Source organism: Dermochelys coriacea, chromosome 7, assembly GCF_009764565.3.
Source record: "Dermochelys coriacea isolate rDerCor1 chromosome 7, rDerCor1.pri.v4, whole genome shotgun sequence".
NCBI classification, from domain to species: Eukaryota; Metazoa; Chordata; order Testudines; family Dermochelyidae; genus Dermochelys; species Dermochelys coriacea.
The window spans coordinates 86,855,001-86,877,618 of record NC_050074.1 but is presented as its reverse complement, the minus strand read 5'-3'; the positions used below and the strand labels follow the sequence as shown (position 1 = coordinate 86,877,618).

General features: G+C 37.2%; 1 protein-coding gene across 2 annotated transcripts in view; it reads right to left on the bottom strand.

The window, feature by feature from the left end:
- Positions 1 to 310: 310 nt before the first annotated feature.
- IPMK (inositol polyphosphate multikinase) overlaps positions 311 to 22,618 on the bottom strand; it is a 75,454-nt gene continuing 53,146 nt past the window's right edge. For both annotated transcript variants that reach the window (XM_038409294.2, XM_038409293.2), the window contains exons 5-6: positions 7,762 to 7,843; positions 311 to 6,386 (exon numbers count right to left, since the gene is read on the bottom strand). In XM_038409294.2, coding sequence (XP_038265222.1) covers positions 5,752 to 6,386; positions 7,762 to 7,843 — 717 coding nt within the window. In that variant the 3' untranslated portion in view covers positions 311 to 5,751. The remainder of the gene's footprint in view (positions 6,387 to 7,761; positions 7,844 to 22,618) is intronic.

Here is a 22,618-nt window from a genome sequence, read left to right as displayed (position 1 = left end):
CCAGTAGAGAAACAGACTTCTGCAGAAAAAGCCCAGTTTCAGCAGAGCTTCCTGTGTTGTGCTGACAGGCAGGCTTTAACCAGGAGTGGATGCCCCATTGAGAGAGAAACACTTTCCCACCAATGGTGCTAAATCCAAGGGAGTATCTGACCTCCTGCTTGTTGATATTATCTGGTATGTAATGGTGAACAGAATGAGAATGAACTGGGAGATAAAACAGTGCATACAATGAGAAAGAATATAGATACAAGGATTTTTGTTTGTTGGCAATAGTCCATATTAATAAAGGAAGCAATTACACATACAAAAATCACTTGCTGAACATTTTAATAGTTTGTGAAATATACAGCTATTAGAATTACCTAAATATCACTCAATTAAATTACAAAAAGTTGGTATATAGCATATTCTATTGGTCTATAAAATAATGGACATGTTATACATCCACAATACCCTCTGCAGTCCAGTAATGGCAAAAAACAAAGTATGAACTACAGTCAAACATATACAAATTAAAGGAGATAGAGTGACATAGCTTAGACATTTGAACCAAAGAAAATGAAACCAGACTAGGTACATTCATCAAGTACAATAAATTTAGCATTGTAGTTTTTAAAGTCACCAGTTAATAACACAGCTTTAGGTGCACTTTCACATGCTTTCAAATATCTTCCAGTACAGATCCCAGAGTAATAAAGTGCCTTTGTTCACTCTAGTTTCACTTATATTCAGGTGCAATATACATCACACTTGGAAAGCATTACTTCATAGCAGATTAATTAATATCTCATTGAACAGATTAGTATCAAGTCCTAATGTTTATACAATTTAAAACAAGGTGTTTTAAAAGTACATTTGTTCCTGGTTACCACTCTTCTGCATAATCTTCTTATTTCTACAGGATTTCATATCATCAAAATGATTTCCAACAAGAATTAACTCCAAATATGTGGGGTCCATCTTTATGAAATAAAATTATGGCAAAATATTTCCTGAAATTCACTTTTCCTATAATTGGATTATTTTTTTATTTTACTGTGTCAATTATTACAAACATTTGCAATTTGGAAGTTGTAATGTTCACTGGTGCTTTAATTAACAATTTACATTGTTTACATTTACAATGGCAAATGTGCAGTATTTAGCCTGTGGATATGTAATTGAATGAACTTCACATAAGACTTTTACTACAATATGTTTGTAATTCAATGGACCGCATGAGATACATGAAAGCTTAAAGTCTTTGGACATTATCTGTAATAGTTATTTGCATTGCAAGATTGAGATGTCCCGCTCATTGTATATGATCCTTTACAGCTTTCAGCTGTACTACCTTAGCCACCCCAAGCCCAGCACTGATTATTGATTACATTAAAACAACAGTCTTGTTTTCATGCACCATGCTTTGAAAGGTTCTCTTTTAAACACAGACACAGCAAATTTCATAAAACCTAAGATAACTAGTTTCCAACCAGATTACATTTCAGATTACATTACTTTTTTGATGGTGACAAATGTTAATGTACAATTGCATTTTCCATATTATTTAAAGCATTTGGGCAATGTTCTCCAATATGTATGTGTACCTTATATGGATATGGGACTTTTTTACAAAAAATTTAACAACATCAAAATCTTCTTTAAAGCATTCCATTATGGTGTTTTAGATGCTACATATGTGAGGTCACCAAAGGTATCAAAGCAGGAACTGAAGGCACTCAGCAGGGAAGATTATTGGAAAAAGTATAAACAATTAAATAAGCAAATAATAATTTTTAAATAGCAGATACGGACCTATTTATATAGAAGGCTATTAAACTAGTCCAAGTCTTAAAAAAACTGATAACAAACCTAAAATTGTTAGCCCATACCAGACATGTTAGTGGTTCTACCCTTTCTTTCTCTTCCAAGACTTCATATTATTTCCAGTTTAAACAGAACATAAAATAGTTTCAATGGTATTCAAAATTTTTTAGGTTGCAAGTAACAAATGTTCACATCCTTATGTAGTTCTTTCTTTTTTGTTGTCATGGACTAAGGGCCTGATCTTGCGTACTTTCTTATCCCGAACTCCCACTGAAGTCCATAGGAGTTCTCTGTACACAATAAATACCTGATTGGCATCCTAGGCATACAATATATGACGATATTACTTTGGAAACAAGTGTATTGACTTATGCCAATAACCTGATTACTCTGTTAATCCAAATCAAGTAATCTTTCCTACTCAACAGTCTATAAACCCCACATGGAAATGTAGTGTTATTTAGAAGCAAAAATACAGTCCAACTGCACACAGGGAAAAAATTAATAGTTTGAGAATATTACAAGGTCCATGTTAAACACTGTTCATACAGAAGATTTTATAGTTTTAACTTATAAAATTAGTTGAATAAATTATTCAACAATTCATAATGGTATAATAATTTCCAACTTCATTCGAATCTATGCAACAAATTCCACCAATATCCAAAAATATCAAGAATGTAAATGCTGTTATAAAAATGTATACAATTTAAATTGCTATTAGGTAAACCTGTACAAAATTCCCACAATTACATAGCTAGAAAGTCTTTAGACGATATTCACAAAAAATACATTTAAAGCAACATTTTCATGAATTTTCCCTTTTGACAACTAATTATTTTGTAAGATCAAATGTCTTTCATGCTTATTGCTTAAATCAAAACACTCATTTAGTCAGATTTAATCAACAGATAATAGTGATCACGTATTACTCCAGTCAGTGATTATTTTTATTTAGCAGAAATACCCATAAGTTTCACTAATATTTAAGTGAAGACTACTGAGTAACTGTTCTCTATACTGTACATTTCATACATGTATGCTATGGGGATCATAAAGAGAAGACACACCATTCGAAAAATTAGGCCCAAAAGAATCAATGCTAAAACACACGCATACTGGTCAGCGTGTCTTCCTTTTGTTTACTGTTGATTTTTGTAATCATTTTAGCAATTAAAGTCATAAGGTACTGGTTTCAGTGATCTAACTACATTTCCACCTAAAACTGAAAATGTTGATTTGAACTGTACAAGACACTACTATATTAACCTAAAATGTGCAAAAATAGTCTGAATGTAGTAATTTTGCAGGCTTAAACTCACAGGAGATACTATGTTGAAGCACTTCCACAACAAGCATTCAGCTATACCTAATTTCCTGATTAAAAATACTACTTTTATATTCTTTGTTGCAGTTTTAATTAATAAAAAATATATCTGTAATTTCTGTTAAAAAAGGAAATAATTATTTAGATTTTATTCAAAATAGTCTGACAATTTTACACTATTCCAAGTGCATTGCCTGCCACAATCAACACAGCCATAATCTACACTAAAAGGCATTCAAACACTTAAGACATATATATATTACAGTACAGACAGGAGTGCACAAGCATTTCTGACTGGGAGAAGACAGATCATTTTCCAATAACAGGCTCCTTGGAATCAAAAGTCTGATTTCCCTCGCACAAATGTAGTAATGTGCAACAGAGATGAATTACAGGTGAGAACTCAAATGCAGCTATAAAGTGGGTTTTCTACTGCTTTTTCTATAAAGCATTTTGAATATAATTGGGAAAACTGTCAACAACAAGCTAAAATACTCTAATTGCTGTAAATAGGCTTGAATAGTGTTAACTACTCGAAGGATAGAACAAAACAGTAACACACAGAAACAAGAGCACAACTGCAACAAAATGAAAAACTTTCCCAGGAATATGACTTAAATCAATACTCCTAACTTCTGGTGAGCATCAGAGAGTCTAAATTTGAGCTTGTAAAGGAAATGCTACCAAAACATAAAATATCCTTTATTATTTTCCTTTAGCCTTCACTACAATTTGCATAAAATTTCCATTAAAAAGACTATGTTCCTACTTTTGAGCAATTATTTTTCCATGCTTTGAAGACATCTTGCCTTGAAAACTGCTTGTTTTAACACTAAGGTATTACCAAATATTAACTAAAAAAAAAAAAATCCAACAATTTAGTTTACAACCTATTGTGTTGTACTTTTATTTTGCTTCCAATTAAATAAGTATCTCAGCATCTAAATGTTGAGACAGCCTGATATAAAAACTAGTTAGAATGAAAAGGCAATTATCTCTTTCCAATATACAAAACTGTTTAACAAAATTTGCAAAGGAATTTGTACAAATGAGTGCACAGTGTATAACACTATATTGAGAAGCAAGGCCACATTAAATCCATATTCAGAATTAATAAATATGTAATTCCAAGAGCAGAGTTCATTCTAGCCATTTTATTTTGGGGGTTTAACTTCAGCATAAAGCACCTTTCACAGCATGGATCACAACATTCTAAGCACCTCTTCATCATATCTCATACTGCTGACTGTGTATGCAAAATAAGACAGCAGCATAAACAGCATGTAAAGGGGAACACAAAATATACTTGGGATGTTCCATCACAAAATTAATGCATATGAATCTTTATTTTGCCTGTACACAAAAACAGATTTGCTTTCAAATTACATAGCTTGCTTGTATGTCAGTAATAAGGACCAAATTTAGCTCTGGTGTAAGTAAGGTACAACTCCAGTGAGTAAATGAAACCGTGCCAGATTACACTGGGGTTAAATTTGGTCTTACAGTTACAAGGGCTCCTCTGTATGTCCCACTCATGGCTTCTATTAGGCACTACCCTATAGTGGAACTCTGAACATTTAATAAAAAAAATAAATAAAACCAATAGGCAGAGGAAATCACAATATGTAATAAATGTTCCTTTTAAACATGCCATGTTTTGTTTTGCTTTGCTTTTTTTGATATGTCATTTTTAGAAGATAGGAGTCTGATGGAAGTTCTCCAGTCCTCCATTTACTCACAATGGCAGATATTCCACAGATAAAATGCAATTAAAAAGTATGTCTCTGAAGACAACCCAAACAGACTTAGGAATTTTACATCAAAAACAAGATGGGATTTCTAGATTTTTCTTTTTTTCCTTTTAAAACATAAAGACTTCTCAGGCAAATATACAATTAAAGTCATTTTCGTTTATGATTCTTTAGTCCAGCATTTCAATAGCACTAGCACATTAATTACATTGTACCCTGTGGACGATGAACTTACATTAAGGGCTACCCATGAGAAAGGGGAAGCTCCTACCAGTTTTAAGGATGCAGCAATATCATGCCATTTCATTAAGAAGCACCACTTGATATGCTGGTTACTAAATTAGAATTCAGCATGTAAATAGGATTTCTCTCAAAGTAGGGTTACTCCAGTTTTAACAATGTAGTAATCACGGAGGGCAATATTGAGGACATCAGGCTACGCTTTCTAGTTTTCTGCCCATCTTCCAACAACCTGTTAATTTAGATATGGCTCAGTGTCAAGGCTAGGTGGACAGACATCATCTAACCTAAAGCAGTTTAGGGGAAGCTACCTCAACCATTAGTTATGAGATAGCACTTTTCCTTTGATTTGGGCAAAGCATGTTTCATTAGGTTTATTCATATATCCTCTATCACCACTGCTTGAACTTCCTAAAAATTGTATACTTTCATACTTTACTAATCAACTACCAATTAATTTTCCTGAGTAAGAGTATAAAAAGTTAAACCCTTCTACCAAAAGTACAAAGACAAATAAAATGTAGTATAACAATACAAACCCAGTTATACAACGTTACAAGTGCAGAAATTCTTTATGTTGTTGCTTTTCGTTATCATTGGCCCCCACTAAAATCCATAACAAAGAATTTAGTTATCCAAAATATTTTGAAGGACAGTAATTAAATTCTTCAGACCATAAATGTAGCCCTTGTCCTTTGTGTTACTAGGAAACACATGAGCAAAATCTATCATTCTAACTTCTACATCTGCATTTTCCTTTATCTCTTTGGGCATATGGCAGAAAACCTTTTCCAGTTGGGGTATAATATTTCCATTTAGATGTTCTTGGGAAATGCAAGTGCTGCTTTTCCATACATTGTCTTGCTCCAGGTTTTCAGCTTTTAGTGAGATCTGACTGTGGTGCCTCTTTGAATATGCCTTTTTGTGAAATGCATAAATTTGAGGCAAGTTTTTACCTACAGAGGCCTCTATTTTTCCATTCTCTGTAGAATTTATTACATGAATATTATTATTATACTCCAGTAAGTCTCCATCTTGTAACACTCCTTTAGGTACTACTCTCTTCTCTGCTAAAGTGCCATCACTCAACCTTCTGGCCGTCAGCTGACATGAACCTTCATAAACAAACAGTAATGAACTTGCATAGAAGTTAAGCTGCTCCTGGCTTTCAAACCACTGCAAGATTTTTTCAATCTTCTGAATACTGTCAGCAACAGCATCTTTTCTCAAGCAGTACCCATTATGAAAAAACCTGGACATTCCTGGAAAAAGGAAACAAACTTTCAGGATAAGTAAGTTTACAGTATATGTATCGCTTTTAAAAATCAACATTAAAAGGGATTTTTTTCCTTCTGTTAGAGTGGTAAGTTTTTGGGCCCAAATCTGTTCTCATTGATTTCAGGTTTCAGAGTAGCAGCTGTGTTAGTCTGTATTCGCAAAAAGAAAAGGAGTACCTGTGGCACCTTAGAGACTAACAAATTTCTTTGAGCATAAGCTTTCGTGAGCTACAGCTCACTTCATCGGATGCATTTGGTGGAAAATACAGTGGGGAGATTTATATACACACACAGAGAACATGAAACAATGGGTTTATCATACACACTGTAAGGAGAGTGATCACTTAAGATGAGCCATCACCAGCAGCAGGGGGGAAAAAGGAGGAAAACCTTTCATGGTGACAAGCAAGGTAGGTTATTTCCAGCAGTTAACAAGAACACCCCCCCACCCCACCCCCCACTGTTCCTCAGATGTTCAGATGTTCACAAGCAAGATGGGCCATTTCCAGCAGTTAACAAGAACATATGAGGAACAGTGGGGGGTAGGATGGGGGGGGGGGGGTGTTCTTGTTAACTGCTGGAAATAGCCTACCTTGCTTGTCACCATGAAAGGTTTTCCTCCTTCCCCCACCCTGCTGCTGCAGATGTGGAAGAATTTTTGTTAAATGGACATGTGTCAATTAGGAATTGGTTTGAAATAAACATCACAAAGATCACCTAACAGCCATATGGTGGCAACCTTTGTTGTGTACTGACCTGGTCCAGCTTTAACAGGCTGGTTTTAAAGAGAAATATTTTATTCTGAAACATACAAAGGCCACTGCACCACCCATTCTATTGCAGTTATTTAGGAAGTCGATACAGGTTCATTTTAAGATGAATGTTCAGAAGGTAAGGGTGGGCTTAAACTGAAGAAAACTGAGGTAAGTAAACATACATTTACAGCATCCTTATCATAAAAGGACATAATGCATGCTCTGTTATATGATCTTTCAAAGGTAAATTTTTATCATCTGATGTTGTGTATTTAACACTCTTCTGAATTTATTCTACGAAATCATATTGGCACAGAACAATTTACTTGTATTCTACCAAAATTACCTCCTTATTCACAAGAAACAAATGTTCTGGGATATTTACTATAATCTGCAGAGCTATTTAGGCCAAATGCAACAGCTCAAATTTACTTGGACTATCACTGACTAATTCAAATGCCACCCGAGCCTGTTGCAGATACAGCAGGTTATCCAGTGCACAGGGGTCCACAAGAAAACAGAAAATACTTAGAGTCTGAAATTGCCTATTCACTCAGTACTATGTGCTTGTGCACATCCATCCACATACACTTTAATTCACTTACCATCTTTTATTGTTTCTTTTGTTAAGCTTCTTCCATAGTGCTGGTTTTGTGTCTCATAACTGTCGGAATGAATATGGTAAACCTGCAAAAAACAAAGAATTCTGAATTCACCCAGAGCAGCTGATATTCCTGTATAGCTATGAGTCATGTAACAGACATACTAGGAAAACTTTGATAAACTTGTCCCAGTGAGTCATAATATCAGATTTTAAGAGGTCAACACTGCCCTCTTGTGCTCTACTATGTCAATTATCAATCTGATCCAATTGTACTTTTTTAAGAACACAGACTTTTGTAGTGATGAAATACCCTCAACTATCATTATCAACAAGTTATTACAATCTTGGAAGCAAGTACTTTATAGTGTGGTCTAATGTGGATTTATTTGGCAAACCAGAAAACAACATTCCACTACAGGTTTAACTACTTGCAGTAAGTATTCCCACAGTAAAATACTCTGGTGTAAATCAATAAAACTCAACAAACTTATAAAAATCAAGCCTAATTTTACAGTTTCATAATTTTCAAAGTATTAACTATTTCAACAAGTTTACTAAGATAAGGAGTAATGTGGTTCCCTCTGCCAAACGGTAGCAGATTTTCAAACCCTAACAGGTGAGTTTTCCATTTGGAATTGAAATTGGTGTCATCTATCAGATTTTTTTTGAACACATTGTCTGCACTGCAAAGCTGTATGTTTTAGCAAAAGCAGTACAAGCCTTCTAGCATGGATGCAGTTATATCAGTATAATGGTGCCTAATACCGTATAGTTTTCAGAATAGCAGCCGTTTTAGTCTGTATCCGCAAAAAGAAAAGGAGTACTTGTGGCACCTTAGAGACTAACAAATTTATTTGAACAAATAAATTTGTTAGTCTCTAAGGTGCCACAAGTACTCCTTTTCTTTTTGCTAATGCTGTATAGTTATTCCCATACCAGAAGGAGAATAAGCTGTATATATGGGAAGGGGAATATGCTGTACCACATAACTGAGTCACAATAGAGTTTGCACCGATGTAACTATTTCAGATTGTTAGGGTTACAATTTAAAAAAAAACACAAAACAGACAATTATACCAGGACAAAACTTAGTGGTCAACCAGATCTTCATACAATTATTTTATTTACAACATTTACACAAAGCCTTGCTTTCTGAAGCAGGGATGTTTAACAACATAGCAAACTGGGAGTTGCCTCTGGCAGAAACCTCATGCCTGGCACCTATGCCCTGTCCAAAGAAACAATGCTCTCAGAGTCTCTCCAAACAGAGCTCAGAGTTCTAAACAAACTCATAGCCAAAACTGCCTATTTAATACACTGGCCTTGTCTTCACTGCATGCTAACCTCATGCTCACTCCGCCCCACCCCCACCCCCACATTTTCCCCAAATGCTGCATAGATTCACATATCCACATTGCTATCAGTATCACATAGCAAGGCAGCCACCATGTTCTGAACTGTAAGGCAGACGAGGTAGCTGTTATCATGTGTTTGTACAAGGTTAATGCTGTTAATAGGTGCAGCCATGGGCATCCACAATAAATTGAGGTATCATAGTCCTCCAATCCCTTCCTATAATCCCAATGGGCATCCATTCCTGTCCATGTTCATATCTCTCTGCTCAGTGTCCATGATCCAACAGATTGCTGTTGCTCCAGGCTTCCCCATCCCATGTTTGAAACAGCAGTACAATGGCCCCTGATAAGCCTGTACATCAGCGTGCAGCCACCTGGCCATATGAACACACCAGAATCTTGATGCAGCTTTGAGCTGACGTAAAACTCATGACTTGAATAGCATAAAGAGGAAAATCAAAACAAAGATATATCTAAGAAGCTGTGATAAGAACACAGGATCAAGCAGAGCAGACAGCAGGGCAACAAGAAGAGGGGCTGACTCAAGGTAAGCAACTGGAAGTCCAGGTATAAGAAAAAGAAATCAGTGATATCCCTACACCCATCTGCTTTTCAAAGAACTGGACCATATTCCAAGCACCCATGTGAGCAGGAAGGCCCATTTCACCACAGAATCATCGGTAGAGCTGGGATGGGTGAAGGCTCAGAGACCAGAAGCTCTGAACAACAGGACATATTCCTTCATGTATCCCAAGAAGAACGCAAAGTGGTGGTGGTTTCCCAAACTTAAAAAGCAGGGGAGGACTCAGCATCTCAAGTCAGTAAGATAGAGGCTGCTATCTTTTTTATTATAAATAATTCTATGAAATAATAGAGTGGTTTCTTAGCCTATAATTCTAGCTTTGGCTTCACTTGAGGGAGGATGTAACACAATTATACTCACCTCCCAATTCCCTCTCTCCCCCACCGCGTTCTCAATTCCCAAGTCACACTGTTCAATATGATGTACAAAACAGAAACAAAAATCTAACCAGCACTCACAGCTGATGAATGCAGTAGCTTATTAAATGAAAATGCTTTAATATAAAAGTTAGGAAGTTTGTGGCCACATCTCAACTAAAATGTAAATTGTCATAACCTAACATCTCTAACACCTGCATGGTAAGATACCAAACCAGTACTGCAGAAGCTGGTTTATTACTGTTCCGATTTTGGTCCATTTTACTCTCTCTCACACACACACACACACACACACACACACACACACACACACAGACCCCTTGTCACTCTGTCTGCTCCAGTGCACCAGAAAGAAACCAGATAAGCACTAATGATTATTCATTGATTTGTATTCTTTAATTTATACATAAACATTAAATCTGAAAACACAGCAACTGTTTAATGATCTCCTGCATGGGTTCCAGTGTGATGTGGTAGGTGACAACTAGGGACATGTAGTTTGAAGACCCCCTCGCCCTGTATTGAAGTAGTTTCTCTCAGGGTATTTGAGCAGTCCATTCCATGATGACCTATTTCTCTGGTGGAATGTCCTTGTTTGGTGTATGTGACTTTAAGCATGTTAAGAGTGCATCCCAGACTTCTTCTCTGAGCATATTCTGTGGTATCTGAGTGCCTGGCTGTAGTTAACAGATTCCTTGGTGTGTCTGGCATGCTTACTGGTATATACACTTATCTGCAGGGTTCCATTGCTGAAGCTGACTGTGGTATCCAGGAAGTTGATACGAGTGTGGACGAGTTCTAGAGAGTTCTCGCCTCTAGTCAGCCAAACACACATTCAACCACTATTCTGCACTGGCTCAGCATGTCGCCGAAGTGCCTCTTGTACTGCTGGCACACATCAGGATAAAGCTGTAAGCACCAGGGCAGCAACCGATATGCCGTGTTGCCTAAAAATCACAGTGGGCATAGACAACCCTTGATGACTGTGCTGGTAGCAAGATGACATGGCAGCTTAACCATGTTGAAACTGGCCAGACTTATGGAACATCCTGGCATCATGCACACCCTGTCAGTGCATGCAGTGTAAGTGTCCATCAACATGCCATGTGGTCCACAAGGGCCTGCAGAACGATGAAGTAATATCCTTTCCTGTTAATATATTGGCTTGCTTGAAATGGTACATGTATCCCATCAATTGCACCTACCCAGTTTGGGAAGCCCTTCTATTCAAACCCCACCATTATTTGAATGTGGGGCCAGCAAAGCATTAGTTGCCTTGCAAGCCTCTATAACTGCTGCACCAACTGTTGATTTCCCAACCCAAAACTGATCAACAGATCTATATAGCCATCCGTGGTTGCCAGTTTCCCTAGAGTGGTGGCAACACACTTTTGAACCTTTACTTGTTCTTTCATGTGATTGCTTGGCAAGGCAAACACCAAGGCAGGGTCCCCACCAAGTCCCATGAATGTGTCCTCCTGTGAAAGTGCTAGGCCCGCTGCTGGTCATCCTATGTTCCCATCACAATGCAGTCACCTCAATGTGTGCTTCTGTTCTTGGCCCAGAAGTGGCAATCTGCATAGGGGAGAGTAGAACCCATACCTTCAGCATGTAACATCGCACCAGTAACATGAACACCCTACTTGACAAGAGGTTAATGCATTAAACTCTGTCTCCTTAATTAGTGTGAGTGCAATGACCCCTAATGGCAAAGCATTAAAATATTTTGTTTTAAAGCTATTATGCCTCTTTCTTCAGCCCTTACTCAAGCAAAATGCCAAATGACCTCAGCATTTTGCTTTAATGAGACCCATTATATTTTTCTTTGGGCACCCAATGTCTCTTCTTTACACAGTGTCCCTTCCAAATGAGGGCCCTTTATCATTTTTTGGTTTTTAACAGTTAAATATTCTACAGCATATTAACTGTGCACCCATCCACAACATGGTCCATGAAACAGATTACCTCCCAGTGGATCCTATACATCACCTCCAATACATACATATATCCACTGACATTCTGAGAGTCATTCCATCTCTAACTCAGAAATTATTCATCCCAGGATGTGTACTTGCTAATAATTTTGTTTATTTTACTATTTTAATGACAAAACTCCAAAATGGACAGCTGAAAAATTGAGAGCTGCTGCTGTTTCACAACCGTAAGATGTGTTCTTTGGAAGAAAAAGCACCAAGTTATTGTCACATTCTGGGGAGCAATTCGGACCAATGATGGGTTGTGTCACCATTTGTCCTGTAACACTAGTGCCTCACAATGTTTTGTTATTGTAGCTCCCAATCTGGTCTGCTCACAACCAGCCTACCCTGAATATCTGCGTAGAACTGCAGCCCTAGTCCAGCAGCCTGCCACCACCACACCAGCCTCACACTGGATTCCATCGCCCTTGGTTATAGTCAGCAAGAGGACCCCAATACACCCCAGTCCTGAACTTCCCCAGGCCTGTGTGCTCTGATATGTCCAGCCCTCTCCTGCAACATACAGAGAAATAAGAAGATCCATTTGCTCCTTTAAGGAGACAACACACACCAGTTTGCCACATTAACTGGAGTTGACATTCACTCTTGTACAAATACAGTACTGTTGGTTTAGATGAACAGTAAAACAGGTTTATTTAAAAAAAAGAAGATAGGATTTAAGTGAGTTCAAGTAAAAGAGAAAGTCAGAAATTATTACCAGTAAATAATAGTGAAAACACGTATCCAAGTCTAAAATTTAATCAAGTTTTGATTCACGACTTTGTTCAAGCTGGCCTCTCTCACCCAGTCTTCCAGCAGGAGGGTGACTGGCACTCTCCTCAGTCAGGATCTCTTCCAGAGGCACCGGTGCCTTTGTCTTCTTAGGGGAAAGAGAACTTTAGGTTTTCTGCTCCTTTCTTTTATAGCCCAGCAAACCTTTGAAATAGATTCTTCTGAAGGTTACCCCTCAAAGCAACATTTATTCAAGCAGCGAGGAAGACAACATGGAGTCTAATGGTGAAGACGACGCCATGGTCTCTTTTCCCCATTGCAGCTGTGTTTGCTGGAATGTGAATTGTTCTGTTCCCTGTCATCTCCTCCCCCAGCTGTCTTGATGATCCTGTTTACCACTTATATATACACACTGGGGGTAAACACACATTCCTTTGTTTAGGATAGATGAATTTAACAACTTTTGCCTAGGCAGGGCTGTCTGGTTTAGAACATGTGCTAAGGACATCATACAAGGGGGCCGGGGGGGAGTTCATAATTTTACATATGTTGTAACATATATTTCACCATGATATTATTGACCAACAAGTTAATAGTTTTCAAGTGATACCTCACAATGCACATGTTGTACAAATATTACAACAGCATGTAGGGTGTGAATACAGGGGTGCTTTGGGCAACACTTATGTAGATGGTCTATCACTCACTGGAGTTGGGTGCAAACTTTTTATTCCACGATGCCTATGACAGCCTGTTTTTGATGCAACCATTTCCAGGGGTTTTAACGGACAAGGGTGTCACCACACAGTTACTGTCCAACATTAGTCAGAAACAGTTACCTGGTAACGATTTAGAGTATTGATTTACACAGTATTCCTACAGTTCAAAAGAAAAGAACAGTCAGGTCCGGTCAATGGATATTTTAGCATTTTAATGTACCAGAGCGTTACAGTTACTAATATATTTCTCAACCTTTCTGTACACTAATACAAATACGGTGAGGCTACCCAAGTTACAAACGGATTTAGCTGTAATTCCCCCACTGTATCTTTTTTAAAAAACTACATTTAAAGAATGTCTAGTCGAAAGAAATATATATAAATTAGAGTTAGGAATTTTGTTTCCAATATCTAAGGACAGTTAACCATAAAGATGGTACTCAATTCTATTCAAAACACAACTTTTCTGGATTCAATATAAAATGACCTACTGGAGCATTTTAAAAAAGTCTGACATGTCAAATACAACAATTCCTTTTCTCATAATCAGTGGAGTTGAAACCCAGGATCTGATAGGAATACGCCATTATACCCCTTACCTATCCTTACTCAATCATTACCTTGTGCCAAACAACAGTAATAGTTGCACTGTTACAGCTGCATTCCTCTCTGTAACCAACTCCTTCTCCATACCCAGCACAATTAATTAAAACAACCTGACTTCTTGTTCAACCATGTTTTCTTCCCACTCAAATGTTGTTAACAAGACTCCCTTCCCCAAATGTATTTGCCTCTGGACCAAACTGTTTCAACACAGGTGTTGCAACCAACAGCACTAGTTCATTTCTGTCAAATACATTAGCCAAGCATATGACAAGCCAAACTGTGACCTTCTTCATAATGCAAAAAGTGATTAGATAGGAAAGATCACCCTCCCCTTTTCAACTATAGTTCACTGACTGCAAGGAGTATGCTCACCTGATTTCCATTCAACATCCCAGGGGAAGGTAAAAATGTAAAAGTCCCTGCCAAAATCCCCTAAAAGAAAATTAGTTTCTTCAAAGTTAGCTGCCATTTTTGTGCTATGCATGTGACCAAGAATCACTGCAAGTATATGATCCCACTAGACCACAAACAAAGACTATGCATCTGGTTCTTTGTGGACAGATCTGTGCACCAATGACGAGCCCCAAGTTAATGGGTTTCCACATGGGCAGACCCAGATGCACAACTGGGGCCCAGTACACCAGTCTCTTTTTAAACAGTTGTTAGTAATGTGGATTCTACAAGAGAAGGAGGAAAAGAAATTCAAATAATGATTAACTTCCAAAGAAAACCCTCCCCATATAAACTTAACCAGGACTTTGTTCTTGTTTCCAGGCATGTCAATGTGTTATCTTATTTCTGTTTAGTTCAAACAGATCCTTATGTGTGAGAGATCTCTTTTTAAGTAATTTTAGTTAACGTTGCATATTTGATTTAATGTAAATCTCAAATTCAAAAGAAAAGGTGGATCCAATATTCTCCTTTTAAAATGTTTAATATATTTATAAAATGACTGGGTTGAAAATGTGCAACTCCAACTTCAGATATTAAGTTGTAAAACTGATTTACAGAACTCAAGGAAATATTACATTATATTAGTTATAGTAATCCAGTATTGATTTTCAGGGCAAGACAGCGAAATGTACAAACTGTTGAAAATCATAATCTATGGTTGACCCCTCCCCCAATCCTCTACAGAGGATCTAATCATCTAAATATTTATCAAATATAGTACTATTCTGGTTTCATAAATACCTAGATTAAATATTTTTCAGACCTCTTGAACATGTCAAAAATTAGTTTTATAAATGTGTAAATTAAGCTTCATTACTGATTCTGAAAACATTTAAAGGATGATCACGTATTATTCAGGAATGCTTTTACATATAAATATATTTTATAAAATAAATATATATTTTATTACAATTATACATACAGCTTTCTGTTTACAAAAGGTGTCTCTGCTCTTACTGCAAGAATCTTAAATATTAATAGCCTGCCTGCTCACAAGATTGGAAAAGCAAAGCAGAAAGGGGTGTGTGACATGATGAAACACAGCAAGCATACAAATATCGAGACATATCTTCTTTTGATGCAAATCAATATAGTTCCATTATACCAGCAGAGGACCTGATCCCCTAAGGTTTGACAAGCACTTTTTATTTTTATTATTCGGGCCGGGGGGGAGGGGGGCAGGGGAATCAAGTATTTGAAAAACCTCTAGGAACTCTTTTTTATTCTCTCATTCTAATACCTTTAATCTCTAGTAATGGCTGGTATTGTATTGTTATTGACAAGGACTGTAAATTCACTTTGAAATGTTGACATATGTTTTATTTTTTTGCACTGACACGATTAAGGTACAAAATCTCACTGCTGCTGAGTGAGAAAGTCACAAAGACACAAAGTGTACAGTTTGTTCTCTAGTTTATAAACAGTAGTTCTGGTTTATGTGCACACTGGTTTAAGAGAACAGCTCTGAGTAAGCATACAATTAATTAAGTGAAGACACAGTTTGAATATACAGTTTTAACTCATTCCTTGAGTAAGTAACAAAGAATACTTCAGTACCAAGTTATGGACTCAGAACGGATTCATCTTAGTTCAGTGAAAAAGCAGAATATAATTGAGGATTCCTATTGAAAAAACGTTCCAAATTATGAAATATCTCAATGTTTTCAGTATGATCTGCAGTCCAAAACATTTTTCCACAGAGTAGCTAAGCTTTCAAGAGCAGTTAAGACATTCGTGCTGCACCATAAACTTTCAATAAATGGGGAGGGGGGGCGGCAGTGGTGGGCAGTCTCTTTGCCTCATGCATTATTATTTATATAATCGTACCACATAGGAATCCCACTCAATGATCAAAGCCCTGTTGGACAGACAATGACAACAGTCCCTGACCTAGAGAAACTAGAAGTACACATTTTTAACAGCCAGGACAATTAATCTTTGGAACTTTTAACAGGCAATGTAGTAGATTACCCAACACTCGGAACCTTTAATCAAGAAGAGATGTCTTTCTAAAAAAATCTCTTAGTTCAACCACAATTTATTGGACTGACTTTGGAATTACTGTATCAAATTCTATGGCCTACATTCTGCCAGACATCAGACTAGACAAATGATCATAGTGGTCCTTCAGACTTTAAAATCTATGATTTACAATCTAGATGTTAGATAGGAAATTACAGGTGAGCAACACAGACAAATAGGGAGAAGATGGGAGGACAAAGGAACTAACTAAACAGTTTTTCAGAAAATCAAAGTCTTGGCTTGTCGCTTGCCATAATCAATCATCTCGGATTTGACTTCCAGTAAGTTTCTCTGAGTTTTAGTCTTAGAAATTTAGACTCATGAATATGTAGGATAATGTGACCTGTTACAGTTTTCACCACATTTAATGTCAAAAGAGTATGAAAAGTGAGTGCAAGATTTTTCAACAGCTCCATTACTAGTCTCCCTTCATTGTCTCACAGATCTTGCTACAGTGTATTAGATACAACGAGGTCTACAATCACCTCTGGAGAGAGCTTTCAACAATGAAAGAAATGGTTTCAGTTGAAGTCAGTCAAGATAATTAACAAGGATATCTGGGTCATGGAAACTTTCCATATGCTGGAAAGAAAAGCCATGAAAATAGCTCTAATGATATGCACTTGTTTTACACTGTGTGCTAACTGTATTAACTTCTATTAACAGAGGAGAGATTATACTTGTGAAGATTAATTTACTGCCCTATGCTTTAAAGACAATTTCATTAGCACTAAGGACTATATGTTTTGAGTGCAATATTATGGATGAAAATTTAATTCTACTGAAGTCAAGAAATTCAAAGTTATGGATCCTAAAATCAAACAATTCCCCTGTCACAGGGTGACACTGGCTCTTTAAGAGGAAGCAAATCCAGTGTACCTGGGACAGGTCCGCTAACACCAGCTGAAGTTAGAAGAAGGAACCTGGGCTTAGAGTGAGGGAGACCCAGTGACTCGGAGCTAGGAAGCAGGACTGCCAGAGTCCCCTGGGAGGGGAGTCAGTGACAGCCTGAGAAGTAAAGGGGAAAATCCCTTGAGAGTTATAGTCCAGGATGAGCTGAAGAATTGTTTGTTTGTTTTGCTTAAGTTTGGGGCAAATAAACTGCCTAAAAGAGACTGTTGGTGTATTAATACGTCTTTGCAACCTGTACATGGCCTGCTTTGTTACATCTCCATTCTACCTGTATTTATGCTGCATTTTGTACTGCTGTATATGCTGTTAAAACCTATTTCTTATACTGCATACGTGGGTGCTAAGTTTTGTTTCCTACACCACATTTTACATTTCTAAACTTATGTATTAAATTCTCTTTGCTTTAAAGTTGGTTGTTTTGCAATCAATTTCCTTTTTTAAAAACAAAAAATCCTAATTCCATGCTGAACTACACACAATTTTATCAGTGTTCAATATGAGACTATGACTATCTGGAGTACAATCTTTAAGTTCATTGAAGTGAATACACATTCAAAAATCTATTCTTCACATACCTCAGACATTAACATGTGTGCACATTTAGTGGAATGCCTGTTCATTGAAATAAAATGCACCTGTGTTTAGTATATTGAAAACACCGCCAGAAATATTTCGATAGAACAATAGATTTACTTTACAAAGCACTTGCTTCCTTTCACAAGCGTATTTTAGGACAAAACTTATTAAAACAGAACGATTATCTCATGGACTCTCTCCACCCATCCTCCAATTCATAACAACCCTGTATCAACTCAAGCAATATCTTGGATGGAAAGATAATAATAGGTAAATATTTTATGTATTTTTAGCTGCCCTTAATGCTATTGTAAATGGTTAGTGCTTTCTGAACAACTGTTAATCACAATTTCTACTTTTACTTTTTATTTTATTTGTTCACCCATCTATTCTCTCTGCTGGAAACAAGGAGACCTAGTACCTTGAGGGCAGTCTGATCTCTCACAGGCTACCAGCAAGTGAACTGCAGACTACACTTTGGGAACCTGTGCTATATAACATGCTCTAAGGCAGGGGTTCCCAAACTTTTTTCCCCGTGAGGCCCAGCTGTACAGTTGCAATAGGCACTGCAGCCCACTATTAACACTTCTTGATGAAAATTATTACATACATATAAACTGTAAATAAATGTATATGTTTCCTTTTCATTTTAATGTAAACAACTGTAATATAGAAATCCCTAGCAATACAGTATAGATCCGTTTACATGGACATGTCAGGAGTCAAGCCGTCATGACCGCATGTTAATGGACCACAGGTTAAGAGAGCCATGCTGAAAAAAGTGTCTATGATTCACTTAGAAAAAAACCGCCATTTTCTGCTCTTTCTGGCTCACATTTTTTTTCCCTTTCTTATGAAATCTGTCATTTGCCGCAGATGAATGATTTTGATATTTTCTGCATTTTGCTCCTCCATAAATCTTACAGTAGTTTCTCCAGCACTAAGGCTTTCTGTAGGAGAAATTTTGACCTTTTCAATGGCATCCTCACCCTCGCTTTTGCAGTCCGACGTAGCCTCACAGACAGTTAATATTTCTTCCTTGGACAGAAATTCTGAAGTTGGGCAATCTTCATCCATCTCCAGCCACTTGGTAATGATTTCTGGCGATGTATCCAAACTAAAATCTTTTATCATTTGAAAGAGAAGTTACCTTTATTGTGCGTTTGTAGGACGTCTTCTTTCGAAAATCCTTCAAAGTCTGGCCACTGCTGGAGTTTTCTAAATCTGAGCCATCTGACAGAAAAGGCATCACCGAGAGCCAGCAGTTTTCAATGGACTTTTGTTTTACTCCATCCCAAGCTTTAACTAAATAAATAATTTCCTTCATGTTTTACTGTTTCAGGAATTTGGAAATGCCTGAAGACGTGCATGACATGATCGCCAAAATCAGCTCCCGTCAATAATTGTTTTTAAAATTCTGAATAATGTCCTGGTCTAAAGGTTGAATTTTTGATGTTGTGTTGAATGGTAGGTATAGCACCCGAATTTTTCGATCGCTTGATACCAGTGATTTGGCTGGAGGATGGGCTGTACAATTGTCAAGTAGCAAAAGTGCTTTGGCTTCGAGTTTCTTCGACCACAGATGCTTACGAACAGCTGGAACAAATCTGTTGTGGAACCACTCACTGAAAATGTGTCTTGTCATCCAAGCATTTTTGCGGTTAGCGTATATTACTGGCAGTTTGGCTCTATTGAGGTGATTAAAGGTGATTAAACCCCTTGCTGGCTTGGAATGATTCATCCCCCCTTAAATATCCAAATTTTGTTGCTTGGGCTTGAAGAATTGGCCCACTTGGCGTCATTCCTTTCAGCCTTTCCTGAGCAAACCACATGCGCATGGCTTTGTCTATTGTGGGTTTTGCTGAATACCACACACATTTTCGCTTAAGCCCTGCAGCAGAATCGATATTTTGTACAAAGCCATTCAGTTTAGATTCATTTTTTAGCCGTCCTCGGAGTGTAGATTCGGCAATCCCAATATCTTTTGAAACTTTGGCCTGGATTTCTCAGCTATTTACTTGATCTAGTGCAGCTCTCTTTTCTTCTACAGTGTAGGAACGCTGACGCTTGCCCTCTGCCATTATATTCGGCCTACAGTTAAAATTTTCTAATGTAGTGTATATATTACTATATAACTGCTATATATTATATATCTCTCTAGCATGATAATGACTAAGAGTGCGTGATACATCTTTACCAATATCGGTTAAGACGTACAACAACAACAAAAATCTACATCTGCACTTCCTCTCGATTTCTATGTCAACGAGTTAGTGAGCAAACCTGTAGCATAGCAAGTTCCTATACCGCGTGTTAGTGAGTCTCGTGTGTTAAATAGATAGCACTGGGAGGCATGGCACTACCGCGCGTTAAGTGTATTCGCGCGTAAACGGGTCTGTACTGTATACACTAAAAGAAAAGCTTCAAGATCTTTGGAACCAAACAGTTTTAGTAAAACTACAGTTGGAAAAAAAAAAATTTTGATAGCAAAATGTCATGTTCACACAGGGAAAAAAAAAACACTGTATAAATGTATAAAACTGAATAAGCAACACAACGTTAACAAGATTGTTAAAAAATACATGGTGTTATTTTTTTATTTTAAAACAAAATAGTTGTCCAACTTTGAACACTATATTGTGTTTCAATTTTTTTTTAAGTGTAAAATCTGAATGTCTGTGCTGTGGAAGTAAAGACCCAACTCTACTCTACTAATAAGAAAGAATCAAATATTGTAACTAAAAATATAAAGTAAGTTAATACAACACAGTGAGGCAACGGGTATTCATCTGATCCACTAAAGGAGAATTCAAAGGTCAAGTATTTGTACTCATATTTTCTTACCATTACATTCATTCATTCAGCCTGCTCATTTCATGTAGCTGTAGATGGTCCAGGACTTTTGTTATCTTCTCCAAAAGTGCAATCTTCTCATTTTAAAAAATTAGTAAATCCATGTCAGACTGAAATACTGTTTGCCATTTTGTAGTTTAGGGTAAAAAGCATTAGAGATGTGGGAATTATCTTCAAAACAATCGTTATACACCCAGGAATTTTAGCATTAAGGTTAAAACTTTAATGAAGCACAAACAAGCTAAAGGTATGAAAAGATTCAGTTAAGATACTTAAGCAACTTGAAAGCCTTCAAAAGCCCCTCAGTTTTTGATGCTTGCTGGTGAAGGGCTTTGGACCCTTGGCTTTTGATGCTGCTTAAGCAGACAGCTCTGGGCAGATGGTACAGGGCTGCTTTGAGTCCAGTCCTCAACATGAAACCCATCTTGCAAAGCACAGCCTCTCCTTGCTCTCCCTTGACAGAGGGACCTGAAGAGAGATACACAGGCTCAAGAGAACAAAGCAGCCACTATCTCCATTGCCTTCCGCAGTGAGCCCTGCACAAGCTCCTCATACAAGAGGTCTCAGGTTTAAGGCAGGTCCTCAAGCTCTCGCTCTCTCTAGACTTCTTGGTGGAACCCTGATACCTGTAGCCAAGAAGCAGTATAGGCCTCCATCCCAGATGAAGCAGCTCTTGCCACCATCTCACCAATATCAAAAGTCACCTTTACCTGCTGCCAGGTCAGGTGTACATCTTCATAAACTATGAAAGCTTCTGGTGTTTCATGTGGGTAATAAAATCAGCCCTTTTCAAATTAACCCCAGCACATTGTCTCAGAATTCTGAGGCACAATGCTAGGAATGCAGATGGTCTTTGTTCCAACCATGGCTGCAGCCACAATGAAGCTCTCCTGGGAGGACACTTTGTGCACAAATTAAATGCATTTACTTCTGAACTTGTGACTAAATTCAACTAAACGTTAAGCCAAAAAATGAAAAAAAAAAAAAAAAAAAATCTACATTTGCTGCCCCCATTCAATTAAATACCTCTGTGTGTGTGTGTGTGTGTGTGTGTGTGTGTGTGTGTGTGTATATAAATATATAAAAAAAATAAAACCCCACTGTCTATTTACATACTGTGACTTTATTAAGACTCCAGAAAAAACATTTATCTTAATTTTCATTTTTACATTCTATACAGTGCAGTGTTAGCTGAGACAGCAGAAATCTCAGATCAAATATTATTTTTCCCCAACAGATCTCAGAAAAACTATTCCAACGATCTCTCTCTTAAAACAGTAATGGGACATCAACAAGATAAAGTAGAACCTCACTAATTAACAAGTACCAGAGTGTAAAGAAAAACAATGAGAAAACAAAACGAAGGAAACATGAGGAACACTCTTTACCTACTATAAATACAGACAGAAAATGCCTACCAAATTGAAGTGTGTAGTAAATTGATAACAAAATAAAAAGTCTTTCTGAAAAGGATAATCTGGTTAACAGGCTTCTGCAAAACGTGTTAATCCGTGTACAAAATTACTGTTTACAGAAGATTAGAGATGATCTAAGTAGTCCATGAGATAGTTCTTCAAATGAAAAGGAGCTCCCTATTGCCCTCTAGGCTATAAAGCTTAGTTTTTAATGCACTCAGACATCGTGATCTGGTTTATAGATTTGAAAGCAAAATCTTTATGTGCTTAATGATCTGG